The 21,743-nt window shown below is 48.8% G+C and overlaps 1 protein-coding gene across 1 annotated transcript in view; it reads right to left on the minus strand.

The window, feature by feature from the left end:
- LOC138492813 (tenascin-X-like) overlaps nt 1–21,743 on the minus strand; it is a 759,772-nt gene that overhangs the window by 282,575 nt on the left and 455,454 nt on the right. The window contains exon 22 of the mRNA XM_069620166.1: nt 19,164–19,421. Coding sequence (XP_069476267.1) covers nt 19,164–19,421 — 258 coding nt within the window. The remainder of the gene's footprint in view (nt 1–19,163; nt 19,422–21,743) is intronic.

Genomic DNA, 21,743 nt, shown 5'->3' on the forward strand with positions numbered 1-21,743 from the left:
CAATGCTACTCATATTTTAATGATAGGAAGACTGTTGTGGAAAATGAATGAGCACCAAACCCAATGAGAATGATGTGCTTAGTGATTCAAGCATGCCATCATGTTATCACAAGCATATCTGTGGTCATTCTTCTGTTTCCAAAATGCTCTGTGATTTTATGCAAATCAGTCAGGAAGCCTCACAAGTGTAATATGCCTCCTTCCCCTTCCTCATCATGGTACTTTGAGTATATGCGAATGTACTTCTTAGAGGGATAGTCATCCACCAGAAAACAATGTATATGGTTATCCTAGGGCTTGATCATATGCTTTGCAAAATAAGATAAGTATAATGTTCTTATTATGACTAAAAACTATACTGGAAGTGATCATTGGAAATGAACATTGCACACTTTTAAAAATAGCCTGTGTACAATGTTAGTACAAACACATATTATCCTTTTCTTTTTTTATAGCTGCTTATGCAAAAACCTTTATGGGAAGCAACAGAGCTGTGTACAGAGGGGACACACCCAGAGTTTACAAGTAGGGCAATCAGTGACCGGTGAGATGTTCTATAAAGAGTAGGGTCTTTAGGTCATCTCTGAAGTGTGTGATGGAGGGGGCTGGCCTTATATGCAGTGGTAACCTGTTCCAGAGACAAGACACACGGCAGATGCCTGGATTTTACCAGCTTGCAGTTCTTTATTTACAGACAGTCCCGGCTTCTGGTGTTGCGCTTGTCTCCGTAAATGGCTGCGTTTTAATGGCCACTCCATTTGGCCAAGTTTCTCAGGCAAGTAGAGTGGTGTTCTAAGGGGAGGCAGGGAATCTTGAATATGATGCATCCCCAAGGGGTAGCCAGTGCATCTCCTTGAGGATGGGCTGATGTTGTGGAATTTGCATAGTCCTCTGGTGAGGCATGCCGTGGCATGCAGCTTGGAGCAAAGGTAGCATCTGGGACTCCTGCGAGTAAGGTGTTGCCATCATCCGGGTGGGAGATGGCCAGGGCTTGGACAACTGTTCTGAAACTTGGGTAGCAATGAAAGGCTTGACTTTGCAGAGGAATGCCAGCTGGTCATGCTGACTGGGTCTTCTTAGTGATGTGTGTTTTGAATGAAAGAGTGCAGTCAGAAGAAAAGCCTAGAGAATGTGCACTGTCACTCAGCCAAGTCTGGACTTGGGCATTCTTAGTGGGGGTTTCCCAGGAGAATGAATTTGGTCTTTGTTGGGTTAACCTTCAGATATGACATTTGGTGGTTGGACTACAATATAGTGCTTGCTTGTCAGTATCTGGGTCCATAGATTCAATATGTAGGTTTACTAAATATATCCAATGAATTCTCAAGTATAGGAGCATTCTGAGGATCGTTGCATACATGCATTAAACCCCTGCATTGCCTCTGATGTGTGCAATGCCCGGATCATCAACAAGGGAGAGACAATAATGGTTAACTGCTATTCGCACTCCCTTCCAAACACTCCCTGCCACACTTGCGTCAGCCTAAACCCATTTAAGCGAATAATCATGTCTTCACAGGTTTTGGGTATTGCATCTGCTGTGACATGGTGCAAATTGATCCCGGATAGACGACACATAAAAATCAATTATATTGAACTCCATGCCGAAATCTAGCCTCTAATCGTGAGATAGGGTATCAAACCTGTTCTGCTCCACTTTGACTTGTTTTCAAGACAAGTGCTTTGTCCCTGACCTATCCTCCCACGCCGGAATATACAAGGAGATTCAGCAGAATGATCATGTATCTAAGCAGCTGAAAGTATGGCATGAACTTGGAAATCGAACCATACATAGGTTTCATAATATTGTCAACATCCATTCAAGAAGCTTTATAGCCCTCGTCTGCACATTACGCCAGATGTTAATGGTTTGGAAACCAAAGTTAATGCTCAAGGTTAATGACCAATTACAGCAAAGACATTAACGGGTGCTTAAGGCCACTAAGGGGCCAGTATAGCACACAAGTGAGGACGATAAGGCTATGAGTACCTAGACAATGGGGCTCAGGTGCAAACCCAGCCCTGCAGAAAATAAACAGAGGTGAAGGATCAGAGTGTGCTGTGTTTGATGCCCTCATGAAAGAGAATTCCAAAGAACCACCCTGATATGTCTGCCAAGGACAAAGCGGCAGGTGCAGCATGATCACAGCAGGGTTCCTTTGTAGTTGTTTGCGGGAGTAGAAGGGGTGGGGGCATAGTGCAAGGGGGATGGCAATGGGATCCAATGGTACAGAAGACAAGCTGCTGTTAGGCGGATGGGAGAGAAGCAAGATCGCTAGGTGACTCACATGGAGCAGAAACACTGGGGAGAAGAGCACTGACGATGGAGAGTAGAGTTAGGATTGTGGGTGAAAGCAGCAGTCAGGTTGGAAATAGAGAAGTGTGAGTGGTGGTCAAACCTGCAATGAAGTAGGAAAGGACCGGTTACTTATTCGGATATACCTTCACAGGAATACTTTGAGTAACATGTGGCACACTCCCCGTTTCGTAAGATATTGTGTTTGGCTCAGGCTAAATACACCTGAATCTCAATCGAGGGATGCCTTGCGAGTGAGGAGCAATGAAGAGATATGTGAACCAAATGGATTTTCAAAAAGGAAATGCTAGTTCCTCGTGCGGACTTATCTCAGTAGAATTGCATTGAACTGAGTGTGCCGTATTTGGTGCCAAATATCTTGACCTGGCTCAGGGAGATTATACAAGATTTAGGGGGAGGGCTTCCGAATATGTGCCTATGAGTGGACAGAGTATATAAGCTGTGCTTTCGGCGCAAACACAGAGTTGGAGAAATCAGCCCCAAGTATTATCAAAAGCGATGAGCTGCACTTTGATAAGTTGGACATTCAGATTGTAATACGGAAGCTACAAAAAAAAATCGAGAACACCAGGCCCTAACGGAATAGCAAATATCGTTTTAAAAAGTGACCCTGAGAATTGGTCAGAATTATTATAGGAACTATTCACTAAAGTGTCAGAGGAAGGGAATATCCCAACGTCTTGGAAAACATCTTATCTAGTAACGATCCATAAGAAGGCCAAATGGAGAGACCCAGCAAATTACCGCCTGCTGGCCATGTTAGATGTCTCAGGGAAGGTTTTTGCCTCCCTACCATTACAGCAGCTAACTAAGTAGGTAGGCCATAACCATGTATTGGAAAACTCCCAGATGGGCTTCTGTCCAGGGTCAACTACCACCAATGCTTAAAAATTATGGGCAGACAAATAAATCTGACGAAAGAACAAAAATGGCCTGTATTAATATGCAGCGATGATAGATTTCTGCTCTGAGTTTGATCTTGTAGACCAGAACATCTTATGGGCCAAGCTGCATAAGTTAGGCTATCCTGCCAACATATGAAGTGCGATCTGTGGTGTGTATCAAAACACCCAGGTCCAGGTGCGTTTGGAAAGCAGGGGTCCATTATCAGATCCTGTCTCCACCAGTAAGGGGTTGAGATAGGGCTGTGTATTGGCACCTCTGCTGTTCAATATCTACCTGGCAGACCTGCCCGAGGAACTGTCAAACTTGAACAACTGTCCACCAAAATGTAAAAACACCAAGATAAACTGTATTCTCTATGTGGACGATTTGATTGTATGTGATCGTACATATATATGATATTTTATGATATTATATGATATTTTATTTGTATCGCGCTCGTACACAAGTGTTTCAGAGCGCGACTAGGCAAAGGAGGGGAACAAGGGAGAACACAGCACAACATAAAAACGATCTTACTAGGCCCATTGACATTGAGAACGCGCAAGTGCATGGGGAAGGGAAAAGGGAACAAGTGCATGGAAGGGGGAGAGTGGAAAGTGCAGAGCCGAGGAGCACAGATAAATAAAATAAATCAAAATAAATAGAAAATGGAGGCAAACTGTGATAGTGCAGCCAGCAAGTGGCAAGTGCTGTGTTTAAGGCAGCAGACTGGGTAAGTCTGAATAAGTGCAGAAAAAGAAGAAAAATGGGGGGGGCTGTATGGGTACAGATACAGTCCCCAGTGCAAGGGGTGGCCAGGAGGCAGTGCAGGAAGGTGGCAGGGTGAGCAGGTACCTGGGCCCAGGGGACAGAGGGTGGCCAGGTGCACAGTGCCAAGAGGGCAGACCAGCAGGGGAGAAGGGGAGCGAAGGCAGAAGCAAAGGGGAAGGTTTTTAGGTGCTTCCGGAAGCGGAGATGGTTCTCCTCAAGTTTTAGAGTGGCAGGGAGGCTGTTCCAGAGGGAGGCCCCAGCCGAAGATAGAGATCGACCCCCAGCTCGTTTCTTTGAAAAACGATTGACCCGGAGGGAGTTAGAGGTAGAGGAGAAAAGAGCTTGAGAGGGGAGGTATTTGCAGAGGGATAGCTGAAGGTATTTGGACCCAGGCCCCAGAAAGCCTTGTGGATAATGCAGAGGGTTTTGAATTTAATCCTTGCATCCACTGGGAGCCAATGGAGAGATTTCAGAGCTGGAGAGATACAATCCCAGGGCTTGAGGACAAGGACAAGTCTCGCAGTCCTGTTCTGGATAAGTTGTAGAGGGCGGAGAGTAGAGGCAAGTAGATTTAGAAAGGCGCTGTTACAAAAGTACAACCGAGAGAGAACCAGAGCTTGGGAGACAGTGAGCTTCTGAGGGAAGGAGAGGAAAGGAAGAATACCTCTGAGGAGGTACAGTAGAAAGTTTGACTTTTTAGAGACCTCAGAGATATGGGCCGAGAAGGAAAGTGTGGAGTCAAAGATGACCCCAAGGTTCTTAGTCTCGCAGGTCGGGGTAGGAGGAGGGCCAAGGGAGGCCGGCCCGAGAGTGAGGGAAAAGGATGGTGAAGGTGTGCCAATGAGGAGGATCTCCATCTTGCTGGCATTCAGACAAAGATCATTGGCGGCACACCAATCTTGAATGGCAGTTAGGCAGTCAGGGATGAGAGAGGGAGAGGAGGTGGCCGAGGGCAGCCGGAATATTAGTTGAGTGTCATCAGCATAGCACTGGAAAGTTGAGGAAAAAAATGGCAACGCAGTGAGCGAGAGTTACCAGGTATTGGTTGAAAAGCCAGGGTGAGAGGTTAGACCCCTGGGGAACCCCACAGGTGGAGAGGAAGATAGATGATAGGAAAGACCCCAGTTGGACCTGGGTGGGTCAATCAGAGAGGAAAGAGGTCAGCCAGGCCAGAGCCTGATCAGTGATATCCAGGTTCTCACGGAGACGGTTGAGAAGGATGGTGTGGTTGACCGTGTCGAAGGCAGAAGAGAGATCAAGAAGGATGAGGACAGAGGGAATGTTAGAATCAAGGTTGGAGAGCAGATCTTCACGGATATTGAGGAGAGCAGTTTCCGTGCTTCTGGCCGCTCTGAGGCCAGACTGGTGGTCATGGAGACAACCAACAGAATCTGAATGAAGGTTAAGCTGAGAGATAGCCAGCTTTTCCAGGAGTTTGCCCAGAAAGGGGGTAATGGAAATTGGGAAATAGTTTGCCGGACAGGAAGGATCAGCTGTGGGTTTCTTGAGAAGAGGATGCACAAGGGAGTGCTTCAGAGGGAGAGGAAGGATCCTGAGGCAAACGAGTGGTTGCAAAAATAAGCAAGGGCAGGAGCGAGGGTGTCAATGTGGTCCTTGATGGTTTTGGAGGAACAGGGATGAACCTGTTTTGATGAGGCTTTCATAGATCGGACTTGTCTAGCGACCTCGTCAGGGGAGAAAGTAGGAAAGGAAGAGAGGGAATAGGAGGGGGAGGGGAGGCAAGGGTGGACAGGATGTCCTGGGTTTTAGAGATAAAGTGCGAGGCAAGGGCATTGCAGAGAGCCTGGGAGGCAAGAGGAGGGGAGGAGACTGCTGCAGGGTTGGCAAGCTCATTGCAGATTTTAAAGAGTTCGGCCGAGTTGTTGGATGCCGCAGAGACACGGCCTTGAATGTGGGCTCTCTTCTTAGTGCGAACATAGAGTCGGTATTGCCTTTGGAGCAGGCGACAGGCCAGTTTGTCAGAGGATGAGCAAGAAGACCTCCATTTCCTCTCAGCCGCCCTACACTTACGTTTAAGTGTAGCTAGGTCAGAATCATACCAGGAATTGCACTTGGCTTTGGACTTCAAGCAGATCCTCATGACAGGGGCAAGAGCATCAAGAGTATCAGAGATAGAAGAGTAGAGAAGGGACAGGGTTGTGTCGGGGTGTGAGTCAGCCAGGGAAGCAGGAGGGGGAGAGAAGGTGGCAGCGAAAGCCTCAGCTGACACACGCTTCATAGGTCGGATGTCCGAGAAGGTAAGTGGAAGTGTTGGGGTGTGGTTGGCTTGGGGGGAAGAGAGTGAGAGATGGCAGGAGAGGAGGCAGTGGTCACTCCAGGAGAGAGGAGTGGTCAGAGGAATAGAGAGGGGGAAGCCAGAGGAAATCAAGACATCAAGTGTGTGCCCTGCAGAGTGCGTCGGGCCAGAGGGGAGGATAGAGAGGGAGAGGGTATCGCAGAGGTTGCAAAAGAGCAGTGATGAGGGACAGTGAGAATCGAGGTGAATGTTGAGGTCACCAAGGAGGAGGAGTTGAGTGGTTGAGGCCAGGAGGGAGGAGGAGAGGTCAGCCCACTCAGAGAGAAAAGAGGTGATTTGCCCGTGGGGCCGGTAGAGAGTAGCAACGGTAAGAGAGTGGCTAGGAGAGATTGAGAGCCTGCAGACAAGGCATTCAAAAGAGGAGTAAATCTGAATGGGAATGATAGTGGCAGGAATCCACTCAGGAAAGATCAGGGCTATGCCCCCTCCAGGTCGAGTGGATCTGGGTGTGGAGAGGATCTTGTAGCACTCAGGGAGTAGAGTGTCAAAGCTTGTGACAGAGCTAGCAGTGAACCATGTCTCCGTAAAACCGAGGACATCAAGGTCCAGTTCTTCAAGGAGGTGGCAGATGTCAGAGGAGTGTTTGACAGCAGAGCGAGAGTTGAGAGTGGCAAGATGAAGAAGGTTGCAGGCCTTAAAGACCTTCCGGGGAGGGGTACAAATCAGAGGTACTCCCTGCGGAGTTGTGGAGGTAGCCTAAAGAGTGGCAGAGGAGGAGGAAAAAGTGGGTAAGGTAGCCAGGGAGTGAAAGAAGGGGACAGCTGGAGATGAGAGGAAGTTGATGAGGCGAGGGAAATGCCTATCGAAGAAGAGGAGATTGGCCTGAGGACCTTGGACCATGACAGTGCCATTTAGGTAGACATTAAGGATGACTCTGGAGGAGTCGAAAGAAGCCATGAGGACATCCCAGCGAGTGCCACCAATAATGGGAGAGGAGGAGACAGGACAAAGCACAGAGATCATATGGGGGGTCCATAGATCCGGCGAAGGAACAACAAAGAGGATGTCGGTGAGGGTCTGTCTGGAAGAGGCGCTGGTATTGGTATCAGCGATGGGGAGTCCAGGGTTGGAGGCCAAGATATCCTTTTTTTTTTTAAATATGTTTATTTATAGCAAGGCAGTATAGGTTACAAACAGTATCGGGTGGCAGTATAACATTGCAAAGAAAAGATTCTGGCTTTGTGTCCCTTTCCCCCCATCATTCCGGTTTTCCCGGGCCAGAGATTCAGTCTATCACCCCCGCCTGGTGCGTACTCTCCAGGTCCCCCAGGGCCCAACGGGCGTTGATTGGCTTGAACGTCATTGCAGGAAATCCCTGATCATAGTCCAGCACTGGAGCCCATACATTCTGGAAGCGGTGCAGAGTCCCCGCTCTCGCAGCGGTGACCTTTTCCGCTATTAAAATGTCCCACAATTTTCCCCACCAGTGGGCTAGGCAGGGGCCGTCTTGCGACTTCCAGAAACGGGCCAGAACTGTCTTGCCCGCCAAGAGGCATTGTGTGAGGAGCTTAGCCCTGTTGCCGGAGCGGGGGTAGATTCCGGGGACCGGGATCCCCAGTAGAATTGTCTCAGGGTCCAGTGGGAGGGCGGAGCCGGTGACTTGTTCAATGGTTGAGAGACACCTGGTCCAGAATTGCTGGATCTTGGGGCATGTCCACCACATGTGAAAGTAAGAGCCTGGTTGACTGCAGCCTCTCCAGCAGGCGGGGTCCACTTGTGGATTCATGTGGTGGAGTCTGAGAGGGGGGTAATACCAGCGCAGGGTGAGTTTGTATGCACATTCTTTGTTGGTGACGCAGGTGGAGGAGGAGTGGGTGCGGGACCATATGTCTACCCAAGTTTGGTCATCGAACGGATGGCCTAGGTCCGCCTCCCACTGAGCCATGGATCGGGTTTTTGCCGCCAGAAAGTCCCCCGAGAAGCATCTATATATGGCTGAAGTTCTTCCTCTAGCCGGCAGATCCGCGAGGGTTAGCTCCAGTGGAGTCGGGGGGCGAGTTGCCGCCTGGAGGGTCTGGGGGTGTGAACACCAGTGGCGGAGCTGGCAGTATGTGAACCTGTCCCTCTCTCGAAGCCGAAAAGTCTCCTTGCACTGTTCGAAGGTCCGGGGTCTGTTTTCGGAGTACATCTGCCCCAGGGTTTCAAGGCCCCCGTCTATCCAATTCTGGAAGTTGCGGGGGAGAGATCCCGGGGAGAAGTCGGGATTGTGAAAGATCGGCGAAAGGGGGCCTCAGCCCCTCGGGATTCCTTTCTGCTTTAGAGCCCAGTCCCAGGAGCTTAGGGTCTGCTTCGTTGTCAGTAGGATGTCCTTCCAGCGCGCCCTGAGAGAGGGTTGGATGTGAGGGAGGAACCGGAGGGGGAGCGGGAGCTGGGCTTGCTCCAGTTCCACCCATCTGGGGCGGGCTGTGCTCGACTGCCAGGCGTGTAGGTGTGACAGTTGCGCCGCTGCCCTATAGGCCTGCAGGTCCGGGACCCCTAGGCCTCCCAGCCTGGCGTTACCAATCAGGGTCTTGTGGGGGATCCTGGCCTTTTTGCCTTTCCATATGAATTTCGATATCTTCCTCTGTAAGTCGTGGAGGGTCTGGGTCGGGAAGGGCACCGATAGAGATGAGCAGGCATAGAGGAACCTAGGGAGCAGGTTCATTTTGACAGCTGTGATCCGGCCCATTAGTGAGATCTCTTGCGTGGTCCAGCGCTTCAGGTCTCCCTCCAGCTCCTTGATCAGTTTGGGAAAGTTCGCCTGATAGGTCTCCTTTGGGTTTGCTGGGATGAGAACTCCTAGGTAGGGGATCCAGTGGTCCCGCCATTCAATCGGGCACAGACCCGTTAACGCCTCTTTTTCCTCTGGGCGGAGGCCGATTCCTAGGGCCACTGATTTGGCGAAGTTGACAGTAAAGCCGGTGACCTCCCCCAATTCCTTTATTTCGGCCAGGGCGTGTTTCGCTGAGGTACTGGCTTCCGTGAGTGTCAATAGTACATCGTCCGCGTAAAGAGCGATTTTGTGGTGGGACGGGCCCACCTGAAGTCCCTTAATGGATTCATTCCGCCTGATCTTCTGGGCGAAGGGCTCCATTGTGAGGGCGAAGAGTAGGGGTGACAGCGGGCAGCCCTGCCTTGTCCCACAAGACAGAGGTATCGGGGCTGAGTGGGCGCCATTGATCCTGAGGATGGTTTTAGGCTGCGTGTAGTTCGCCAGGATCATGGCTCGGGCTGTGGGGCCGAACCCAAATGCTTCCAGGGTGCATTCCAGATAGGACCAATCGACTCTGTCAAAGGCTTTGGTTGCGTCCAGGGCCATTAAGGCAAGGCCTTGGGAGTCGCGGTGGGCGATGTTCACTAGGTTCAGAGTCCGCCGGATGTTGTCCCCTGCTGCTCGGTGAAGAATGAAGCCTGTTTGGTCGGGGTGGATTATTTCCGGGAGGATAAGTGCCAGGCGGTTGGCCAAAATCTTCGAGTACAAGTTGGCGTCGATATTCAGTAAGGCGATGGGTCTGTATGACGCCGGATCTCTCGGGTCTTTCCCCGGCTTAGGAAGGAGGACCGTCACCGACTCTTGCATTGTGGGGGTTACAGATCCCGAGACCTGGAAAGAGTTGAAAAGGGCCACCATGTGGGGGATAAGCTGGAGCTTAAATATCTTATAGAACCTCGGGGAGAATCCGTCTGGGCCCGGGGCCCGCGATTTGAGGGCCTTGATGGCTCCGTCAACTTCTTCATCTGTTATTGGGGCTTCCAACTGCTCTCGTGTGGAGTCCGGGAGACGCGTCAGGGCTGCGTTCCGCAGGTATGCCTCCTGCTTTGACCGATCTCGGGGGGGTGCTGTCATGACCTGGGTTAAGTGGTCCGAAGCTAGTTGTAGTTTCGTCTGTTCGGAGTGATGTATCACCCCCTGTGGGTCCCGGAGCCCTATAATTGTGTTGGTCCGTCTTGTTTTAGCTAGCTTGGCCACCAGCAACTTGTTGGCCTTGTTGCTTTTGGCATAGTAAAATTGTTTGGTCTTCGCCAAAAGTTGCGCAGTGTGTTCTGCATAGTGGGCCTCCAGTTTCTTCCTGGCCGAGCGAAGCGCTCTCTGTGTCTTGGGAGACCAGCCACTCTTTTTCTGGGCTTCCTCAGCTGCTCGCAAGTCCTCCTCCAGGGATAGACGGACTTGTTTCCGGTTTCGATGGTAAGCTACGCCTTGGGCTATCAAGGATCCCCTAACTACAGCTTTCATTGTATCCCAGTTATTGGCTAGGGAGGTGTCTGCGGCTGGGTTCTCCTCAAAGAAGTTCTTGATGGTGGTGGTTATATTGTCTCTGATTGACATATCATTGAGGATTGGGTCATAGAGCGCCCATCTGCGTGTCGCCTTGGCGTGGGTGTTCTGAATGCTTAGTTCCATTATTATCGGAGCATGGTCCGATAGAATTTGCTGGCCTATCGACACCTCATTAGCGAGGGCGAGAGTTTGGGGGGAAGATAGAAGGAGGTCGATTCTGGAATAAGTTCGGTGAACGCCCGAGAAGAAAGAGTAGTCTTTCTCGGTGGGGTGAAGCACCCGCCATGTATCCACCACCTCCAGGGTTCTGAAGAGCCGCAGCAGACTGAGGGCCTGACCGAACTCGCCAAGAGCAGGGGGGTTGGATTTGTCCTTAGTGGGGTCTGGAACCCCATTGAAGTCCCCTCCGATTATTGTCTGGCCTTCCGCAAAGCTTGAGAGGGAGGAGCCCAGGGAATCATAGAAAGTTGCCTGTCCCGAGTTGGGTGCATATGCCGATACCAAGGTGTAGAGGTCCCCCAGCAGGAGGCACTTGATGGCCACGAAGCGGCCCTCCGGGCACATCATGGAGTCCAAGATCTGGGGGCGCAGGTCTTTCCGAAACATAATTGCTGTGCCCCCCTTTTTGGAGTTCCCTGAGGCGAAGAACTGGCGTGGATACATGCTAGATCGGAGCCGGCCAAAGTCTGCCGGGAGGAGATGAGTCTCTTGAAGGAACACCACACCGGCCTCCTCATCTTGTAGCTTCTGGAGAATCGATTTGCGCTTGGGGGGAGAGTTGAGTCCGTTAACATTCCAGGAAAGGCATCTCAGCGTCTGGTGTTCCGGGATCGGGGAGCCAGAGGTTCCTTGCTTGGGGGATGGAGGGGGGACTCCAGGTTGTCCATTAGCTGCCATCGTGAAGAGGGTGTAGAGGTGATCTGTACCGCACTTGCAGTTTTAACAGAGGCCCCCAACGGGAGGCCAACTTTTTAACTAGCGGGGTGGGAAACATTGTGGGTGTAACCCCACCCCAGGCCAACAGGGCCAATTGTGTCTGGCAAAGTAACGTTTGCATCCAAGGACTCTAAGATGAAGCGGACCTTGGAGGGGGGCATAGGCCATGAAGGAATCCCGCCGCGCCGGGCGAACGTAGGACTGTGTTGGGCCGGAGTTACTGTTTCTGAATTTAGCTGAAAGGGCGTTGGGCGTCCGGGACGCCGGAGGAGCGGAGGACATCTAGGGCCGCTCGAACTCGGGTTATCTTCTCCTGTTTCGGGAGGCCTTGGACCATGGAGGTCGCCTGGGTTGGGGAGGGAGGGCTGACGTAGGGCTCCCCGAGGCTTCCAAGTCTGGGGCGGTAGTTCCCTCCGGGGAGGAGGATGTCTGCATGATTTTAGCGGCATCTTCTAAATGGGATATTCTCCGGAGGGAGCCATTATAAGAAAATTGCAGTGCTGTGGGGAAGAGCCATCTGTATTTGACTTTACGCTCTTGGAGGAAGAGGGTTAAAGGTCGGAGAGCCCTTCTTTTCTGAAGGGTTGAGAGGGAGAGATCCTGATAAATTTGAAGAGGGTGACCTTGAAAGGAGAGATCATCTCCGGACCGACTGATAGCGGAGATAGCTTCTTTTGTGGAGAAATAGTGAACTCTCGTTATGACATCGGGGGACTGGTCGGAGTCTACTCCCCGACGCGGACGCAGTCTGTGAGTCCGATCCAGCAGCAGTTGGGATTTATCTAGTTGTGGGAGGAGGATTTGGAAGAGGTCTCCTATGTAGCCTGCAAGATTTTGGTCGGGGACTGAGGACGGAACTCCCCGGATTCGGAGGTTATTCCGACGAGCTCTGTTTTCCAGGTCCTCTTGTTTGTATTCGAGGATTTCGCACCTGTCTTGGAGGGCTCTTACTGTTTGCTGAATATCTCCCATGGCAGCTGTTTGGTCTTGGGAGCGGTCCTCGATCTCACTCAGTCTTTGCTCCACTTCGGTCACCCTGTGGTCCGTTTGTTCCAATTTGGAGGTGAGTTCCGACATGCAGGACCAAAACTCGGCTTTGATGTCTGCCATAAACGCCAGTAGATCACCTCTGGTAGCTGGGGTGTCACCCTCCTCCTGGGAGATCATTGGGGTGGGAGTAACTGAGTCCGGTTTCTTTCCCCTGTCAGGAGCGGTGAGCATGGTAGCAATGTCCACGTTTTTAATAGCTTTCGACTGTCTCGACATGTTGGCGAATCGTGGGTGGGGAGATGGTTTGGAAGGCCCACCCTGTGGATGAGCGTCAAGGCTCTTGATTGAGGAAAGGGAATGCTGGTTCCAAGCTTGACCGGTGCACAGTGGCTTCAGATAAGGGGGTGAGCTCTCCAAATCTTGGTGGTGGGCAAATGTGTGGGGCGTAGGTTCCGGTGGGCAGATAGATTGATGGGCCAGAGAGAGCAGAGCGGGTGATGCAGTGGGCCGGGGCGCCCCAGGAGATACGCAGTCGGGTCGCTTCTGAGGCCAAAGGGGGCTACCCCTCCGGAGTCAGGGGTAGCCCGGGATGGAAATGCGGCCAGGCCCGGGGGTTAGCCTAGGCGCTTCGGGGGGTGTCAGAGAGGGCCCCGGGCTGGGGCTCCAGGCGGGCAGCGTTGATCAGGCTCTTCTCCGGGCTTGCAGCTGTGGGTCACTCAACGTGGCCCGGCTTAGACCGCTCCTCCTCCGTGGACCCAGGCTTGGATCCCCTGGTGGGGATGGTAGTGGGAGGGGACCTCCAGTTCTCGGGCCTGAGCGGTGGCCCCAGATGATGGTATGGGCCGGGGCGCCCCAGGAGTGCGGCGTATGGGGTCCGGATCTCTGGGTCCTGGGCAGCGAGGGGCAGAGGCAGGAGCCCGCCGGAGGGTGGAGGAGGGGGGGTGGTGATGGCGAGGCCCCCACCCCAGGCGCTGTGGCAGGTCCGGAGGGCTTCTCCTGTGTGGCCTCGAAGGGGTGGGAGGCCAGCCCCCCACCCGGGTCCTCACCCCCAGCAGCCCCTACCTGATGGGCACCGTCCGTGCCGTCCCTCGTCAGGCAGTCGCGTGCAGGTTTGGACTGGTCGCTTCGGGGAGACCACCGGAGGAGAAGTCCGGGGGTCTGGTGTCGCTCCGCCGCGCCCCGGGCGCTCGAGGAGCTGAGCCGCGTCTGGATGCGGCTTCAGGAAGCTCTCCCCGCCCTCCTGGGCCGAGAGACGAGCACGGCCGCCATCTTGGGGAGTCGTCGCTGAGGAAGGCTCGGGGAGCCGGAGCGGATAACTTCGTCCCCGTCGGGCGTCACGGTCCCCGCTTCAGCCTGCATGGGCCCCAGGTCCTCCGACGTCCTTGGGATCAGCTGGGCTCCGGTATCGAGGTGTGGAGCCGCATTAGGGGCCCAGAAGCGGCGGGCTTCGCACGGCGGGCCTCAGGGGAGCAGCCACATCGATGGCGCTCCAAGCCACCCAAGATATCCTTTTTACATTTTTTTCCAGACTTAGTGAGAATAGAAGGGTAGTTGATAGAGAAGCAGTTGGAATAGATGGGAGAAACAGAAAGCGCCATGAGTGGAAATGAGAAGAGGCAGAGGGAGGAGTAAGCAAGTAAAGCAGTATTGGACAGTCACTGGGCTAGCAGGTTACAATCAATGGGCAAACGTTAGATGCAGAAATACACTGAAGTTGAATTTTCAAGTAAATGCAAAAATACACCCAAGTCTGACTTTCAAGTAAATGCAAAAATACACTCAGTTTGACTTTCAAGTAAATGCAAAAATACACTCAGTTTAATATAGGTATTAAGAAATCGATGATGGAGATTTACAATTATGCAGAAGCTAATGGTTTATGCATTAGCTATCAATGGATCCTTCTGCTGTATAAACAGTGTTTTTGTGGCACAATGCTATACCGTTTGGGGGCACTATACATCAGTGACCTGCTCTGGCTGAAGTACTGGAAGGTACATTCTGGAGAGCAATACTCAGTCTTGGTCCGAGTGTGCCAATTGAATTGTTAAGGCTTGAGTTGGGACTAATTTTGCTGCCTGCACAGGTGATTAAAAGAAGGTGCTTATTACATTTTAAAACTAAAACTTTGCCAGTATGTCCATTACAAAAACTGTTGGGTGATTACTACCATACGGATAAACTCGATAATTTTACAAAACTGGTTAACACAACCTTCGGAATGCTTCAATGGGTACTGGATTGGAGTAAAGACTATTACTGTTTATAGAAATAGTTTGATAACAAATTGGAAAAGTGGGACTAGCAGTCTAAGTACAACCATTTAGAAAAATGTAAAAACTATGGGGAGACTCAAAAGCCAAACCACGTTTACCAGACACCACAGGGATACCTATGTTTGTGGCCATCGCTTGAATTTGCGAAGGTTTCTGCTGTTATTAAGAATAAATAAGCTACCTGTGCTGTCATGAATTGGCCCCGAACTAGGAATGTCCAGGGAGGACAGGCGCACTGTCACATGTGTGCCATCAATCACATACAAGAAATGGCATAACACTTTCTAACTGAATGTCAAACAAAAGGGCCAATTTACATGAACATGCTTGTCAAATTTGTAAGTGACTATGATAACATCAAGAGTGAAACGCTCTGGCTATATTGATTAAACACTGTTAACAAAGCCTAACACATTGCACTTTACAATGTCTGGAGTAAAGTTAAAACACGACTGAAATAGAATTATGTTAATCAAGAATTTTAATGTATATTATGTATATATGTGCTATAAGTATAGAATTGATTTTCTTATGAAATGTGAACATTTCTATAGAACTGTTAATAAATGAAATAAATATGTGCCTATCAACATCGATATCTCTGAGCCAAGTTGACTTTGAAGTAGGAAAGGACTTGTTACGTATTCAGACATATCTTCATAGGAATACATTGAGTAACATGGGGCACACTCTCCTTTTCGTAGGAGGTGCAGTTTGGCTCAGGTTAAGTACACCTGAATCTCAGAAGGATGCCTTAAGTGAGGAGCAATAAAGAGATACATCAGCCTAATGAATTTTCCTCTAGGAAATACTAATTCTTCATTATAGCCAAATAGCTTGAGAATTATGAATTTCAGAAACAGAAAAATTCTGATTTTCTGGAGAAAATAAAATGAGCATCCCAAATTCAGATGGTGAACAAAAATAATTTTCTAACTTCATGCTAACTTCAGCATGCAAATAAGAAGGCGCCATCTACCCGTGCTGGATGTTGCACCCCCTTGAGGGCTCGTCCAATGCCATTCCCATGTGATGTCATATTGACTTAGTTTATAAAGCCACATTACATCCTGGGAAGATTCTTTGGGTAAATATTGGATGAAAATGTGTATCAAGTGTTTTGGGTGATTACCATTACAACCATAGCTAAGTATTGAAAACGATATGCTTAATAAAGAAATAATGCCCTTTGCTATCGATTTGCACCCTCATATTGATGGTGGTAATTGATCGTGTATATTAGTGGTTCGTGCAAACACACAATTTTTCACACACACAAGCTTAATTCTAAGCTTTAATGCATCACATGTGAAAGGTGGTGAGAGAGTGAGCATCAGACATGCCTCTTGCAATGATCAAAGACACCAGATTATTTACTGTATTGAGATATCTGCTTGTGCTTCCCTTCTGTACAGGAAGTGACCTTTAAAATACTTGCTGGAACATTGTACAGAGCTGGCATATTGTGGGTGCCACATCAACATCATGAAAGGTTTACAGTGCCATTGATGATAAATAATGTGGCACTAATGTCATGGAAGTGTTTCATAGTGTGAATGCTCTAATTCCTGTGAGCACTATAATGATGAAAATACTTTACAGTGGGGATTTTAAAATATATGGTGTGCAACGCATTCTGGACATTTTAGACTGTGAATGCTGGCATATATTGTGGGCTCAACATCATAAAAGTTATTTTTTTACATTGGCATATAGTGTGGGCACAGACATCATAATAATGGTGTTCAATAGTCCTTTATACTGTAGGTAATCTGACATCTATTGGGTTTTTTCATGTGTTACCCTACTGAGTTAACTGTAAATTGTTTACCATATCGTTCTTAAAAATCATGCTGCAATTTGCCTTATTTTAACCGGTTATTTAAAAAGAACCAGGGCCTCCTTGACCAATGCAACATTAACTATGTGTCCCCACCTTTGCTTGTGCCTTCACGCTCATTTGGGGCGAAAGGCGGGTCATTCCACTAAAAGGTTCACCAGCTGCCACTGATCGTAACTAATTTAGAATACCTAACAGCCGCACACCAGCACCCCCCCTAAAAGCAGCCCATCATGCTGCAGCCTGCCTCATTACATCTGTCTGCAAATTCGACTGTTATCTCTCTAACACTGCACACGCTTCACTGGCTGCTCCTCCCACCCAGGATCATGATCAAAACTGCATGCATCACCTACCAATCAGTCTCAGAGTTGCGGCTAAACTCCACACTTCTGGAGGCTCTAACACCTCAACTAGCAAAACTGTCAAAAGGTTGGACTCAAAGCTTGCCCGCAAAGAGAAGACTTGCAGGGAGTCCTTCTCCTGCCACACCCCAGCCATCTGGAACTCCATCCTGGTAGTGGCTCGAACCCCGCCCGCTCGCCCCCCCCCACATCCTCCAGTCCCGGCAAAAAAATTAAAACATTGCTCTTTCAACAATACCTGCCGGACAAATAAAAATACCTCTCTCCCTCCACCAACAGTACTGCATTACTGTATAAAGTGCCAAGCCCAATTCTGGCACCTTCCTGTTGTAAAGCGCTCTGCTGCTCTTGAGATAAGTTCATGCTACAAGCAATAAAATGAAACAAAAATATATGCCCCAGAACCAACAGCTGCCTCCAACACTGTGTGGGAAAGACAAAGGAGCGTCAACTGTGTGGGTGCTGCTGGCAGAATAGGCTGAGGCCCACCCGACACCCTCCAAATGCAAAGTTTGGAAACCTAGATGGTGGGCTGCTGTTGAGAATCCTTCACACGCATAAGGGAACATCTGTTGCAGAAGCCCTTCAAGATGTCTGCTGTACGAGTGCAGCATAGGAGCTGATCTCATGCTCTTGGATACATGCCTCTAGAAACAAGCATTGGCAAAGGCAAGAGTTTGGGCTTTTGTGTAGGCATGGCAAAGGCACTTGTCAGGCACTGCCGTAGTGTTATTAACTGGCCGTTGATGGTAGCAGGTGCAACATGCTACGACTACCTGGGCATCTAATAGCAGTGCCTGGAAAAAGCTTAAAACGCATAAACAAGTCAAACATGTTTCCTAGCACTTTAGCGGCTTTGCCAATGATTGTTTCCAACAGAACCTCGGTGAAGGACATGCATAGTGCTTATAAATCGAGTGGCTGCAGGCTCATTTCAGTATTACCCTGTAAGTGCCAGAAACTGGCCCGCATGGGGATGAGATCAGGAGCATTGAACAGTTGCCCTTTTTGGATCAGTGCTGATTTGATCGTTCAACATTAACCCTAAAGGCATAGCAACTATAAGAAGCTCCATCCTTACACCTCAGCCTCCCACTTCCTCGCTGTACGATTATCTCATGTGCATTGTAACCTGTCCTCACTTTCGCCCTTTACCCTCATTCTGTTCTCTCACAGAGTCTGGTTATCCCTGGCATGCGCTCAATAGACCGCTATCCTGACCAGCCTCTGTGCTTTTAGACAACTACGACCATGCACCTCTTCTATCCAACAGATGCCCCTCCGAATTTGATCACATGAATCATGTCATATTACTGGGGGTCGGGGGTCTAAGGCTTGAAAGCCCCGGGCGGGGGCACAGGGCATATTTTTTTGCACAAGCCTAGGGTGTTTCTGAGACTAGTACAGTTTAGATTTGGTGCAGTATTCATCTTTGTAACATAACACAACATATGATTGTGGGCAAGGAAAGGAATGCTTTACTTTGGAAACGTGGAATTAAATACATGAAACTGCTTTAAATCAAAGGTGATGTGGGAAAATTATGAAAAATTGTCAAGGTGAATAGGAATCGTACCAGCTTTGTAAAGACCGTAACGGAGACAATGCGGAGTCTATACAGTTGCTGCGGACAAGGAAACGTGCAGATGAGATGGGCTCAGGCAGCCAAAAACTAGTCACAATATATGAATATGTGCATGCCATGAACTCACATTCCTTGCACTCTACAAACATTTTTTTAAAACAAAACAACTTATGCAATTTTCAATTTCAATTTCCTGAAAGTGATCAAATGGTAAAAATGAGTAAATATTGACTGCCGGGGTATCGAGTGTCTCCTCGCTCCTCGCTCTGTCTTCCCTCCACTTTCTATTTTGATGTTTGATGTTGCAATGCAGTACAGCCCGCCAGGTACGTCCTCACTGCAAGTCTCCATCCTTATTACCTTCTCCAGGACTCGAGGGCTGGAATCCTGACGTGTTTTGAGGATATCCCTCATTAATATTCATGAGAGAAATTGGCATACAATGATTCTAAATGTATGCACATTTTTCCTTGTGAATATTAATGAGGGATAACCTGAAAACCCATCAGGATTCTGATCCTTGAGGCCTGGAGTTGGACAACCTAAAGAGATCTAATAGTTAATTTACTCCCATGTTTAACTCATAACCATTTCTCAAACCTGGTTTTAAGGTACTTACTTACCCGTGTAGTTCGAAACACACGTGATGCTTCCTTGCAAGGAGCCATTATCAGACAGAGCCGAGACACAAAATGTGTATAGATTGCCAGGAACCAGATCAGAGATGAACGCTGACTCATTGTACACCCTTGCAGTTCTGGCAGGATCTCCTGATACGTTGACCAAATACGAGTCCTTGTTGCCGATTGGTGGAAGCCACTCAAGTGTGACTGCATCAATGGAGGCAGTGACAACCTGCAACATGTTGATTTGTGTTGGCCCTGCAATAAAACAACACATGGACAGTTTGCATTCAATCACAACAACAGCAACCAATCAAGTAATGTGTAATTACGTTTCGGGAGTTGCTTATTGAGAAGCTGATTTCAAATTCCCAAATGATAGCCATCTGGGAATAAATAAAAGCATTGACACTACCAGCTTTTAAAGTTCCCTAGGTGTGCATATGGTAATCAAATTAGACATTATGAACATATGTTAACAAAAGGTTAATTTACTGAGAATTTATGGAGATGCAGTTGAATATTTGTAAATGTTTCATTTTGCAATATTCACAAGACAATATTTTATGTAATAAACGTCAATAAACCGGTGCCTCTACTATAGCGCAATACACATGTTTCTGTGATTGTTTAGATGTCCTGCCTGAACTGTATAGACATACCAGTATTAAGGAATTTCACAGGATTTGGAGCAATGGCTTAAAAAGACAGTATCCTAAGACATCTGGACATTACTTTCTATGCAAGATATTTGAAGAATCATCAATAAATATAAAAAAAGAGAGAGAGTGTGTGTGTGTGTGTGTGTTTGCGCGCGCACGCGCTTGTGGTTCATTAATTGTTAAATGTTTTATTTTACACTCTGATTTGATTGTTACTGTATGTGTTCTTGTACAGAACTGAACCCTAATAGGATAACTACGTTCTTTGTGTGCGTGTTTTTGTTCTATATTATGTTACTTGTTTTTTATACTGTGGCTGTGGTGAATTGCCATCTGCCAAGGGTGTCAAGGCCCTGTCTTTTTATTTTGATTAAATAATAAAATGATATGGGTGATTCCCTATCTGAAAGGGAAATATGCTAATTATATTCCTCTTTCATAAACTCTGTGCCAAACGCATAGTGTGTACTTGTGCCCTGCTGCACCAGTATCCTGATCCACAGCACCTGCTCTACCAGAGGCACAGAGCAGGTTCTGAGGTCACAAGTGCCGACTTGAAAGCTGCAATGGCATCCAAATTCCTGCAGCGCATGTGCTGCATTAAAAATATGCACCAATGTTCCGAAAAATGCATAAATCTGAAGATTCTGTCATGGTGGCACACTAAGCTGCAAACATAAGTCATACCTGAGCTAGGGTACAGTGGCCAGCATCTCTCACAGTTATCCCAGACACATTAAATTGATATTGCACATATGTCAGCCCTGTGGGCACAGGACAGCTGTGGAAGCGGTATGTATTTTTGTTCCCAGATAAGGCTTACCCCGCCCCACTGACAGAGAGGTAGCCTTGGGGGATTGCTTTTCTTTGTTCCTGTGTAAGGGTAGGTAACACCCTTTCCCCAGGGACATTCACTCTGCAGGAGCTGGCATGGGAACAGGAACCAAGGTGCACACCTATACACAGAGAGCAAGGTCTCACCCCAGGGTGCTGAATTTCTAAAGGCCCTTTATTTTTTTAGAGAAGGGAAGAGGGCAGGGTTAGAGTAGCCAGGGGAACTCTGTTCGAGAGAAGGAGATGCCCACCATCTTGAATCTCTCTGTCTCTTTCCTGTACTCTTCACTTCCTCTGGAGCAAAGCACTTTGGGTGTAACATCACAAGGGCAAAGTCCACACATTTCAAGAGCTGAGATTAGACCCCTAAAGCAGACTAGATTTAGTATAATCAGCTAGAGACTTTTGCCTATAAAAGAAGGGTTCTCCCACCACTTCTTTGAATCATCTTTTGGACTTCCTCCCTTGAAGAAGATTTCATTTGGAACCTGCTGGGAGAGCAGACCTATCCAAAGTCCTCCAGTTGTGAGGTGAGAGAAGGTGTTGCAAGGCAGAGGCAAGGTCTATCCCCTAACGATCTCTAGGGACCATTGGGGGTGAACCTGCTGCTGGAACAATACCTGCCACTCTGCCAGCCACAACTGTACCTAGGACCTCACTGGGCTGAAGGGGGCCTGCTGTTGTGTGCCAGTCTCCCCCCATGTTTGTGAGCCCAAGAAAAATAACCCATCTTGTTTTTGAGTCCCTGGAGTGGGACTCACAGCAACCTAAGAAGTGGTCTGCTGCAGGAGCAACACCTGCCTCTCTGCCAGCCACAGCTGTAACCAGGACTTCACCATGTTGAAGGACCCCTGCCAGTCTCCACTGTGTTTGGGAGCAATAGAAAATGACCGATCCCCTGGATCGGGACTCACAGCACCCTGAGAACCAAGGCACCCAGGATCCTAGTGTTTTGCCAATGAACTGTGTTTCCAGAAATGTTCAACACATTTGAACCACCAAGAACCACTGTTATAGCCCTTTTTTATCCTCCCAATCTTCCCAAGAGTACCAACAAGTCTGATTTGGCGCTACCGTACCACCA

The sequence above is a fragment of the Ambystoma mexicanum genome, chromosome 10, assembly GCF_040938575.1.
Source record: "Ambystoma mexicanum isolate Mex_15411 chromosome 10, UKY_AmexF1_1, whole genome shotgun sequence".
In the NCBI taxonomy this organism is placed as follows: domain Eukaryota; kingdom Metazoa; phylum Chordata; class Amphibia; order Caudata; family Ambystomatidae; genus Ambystoma; species Ambystoma mexicanum.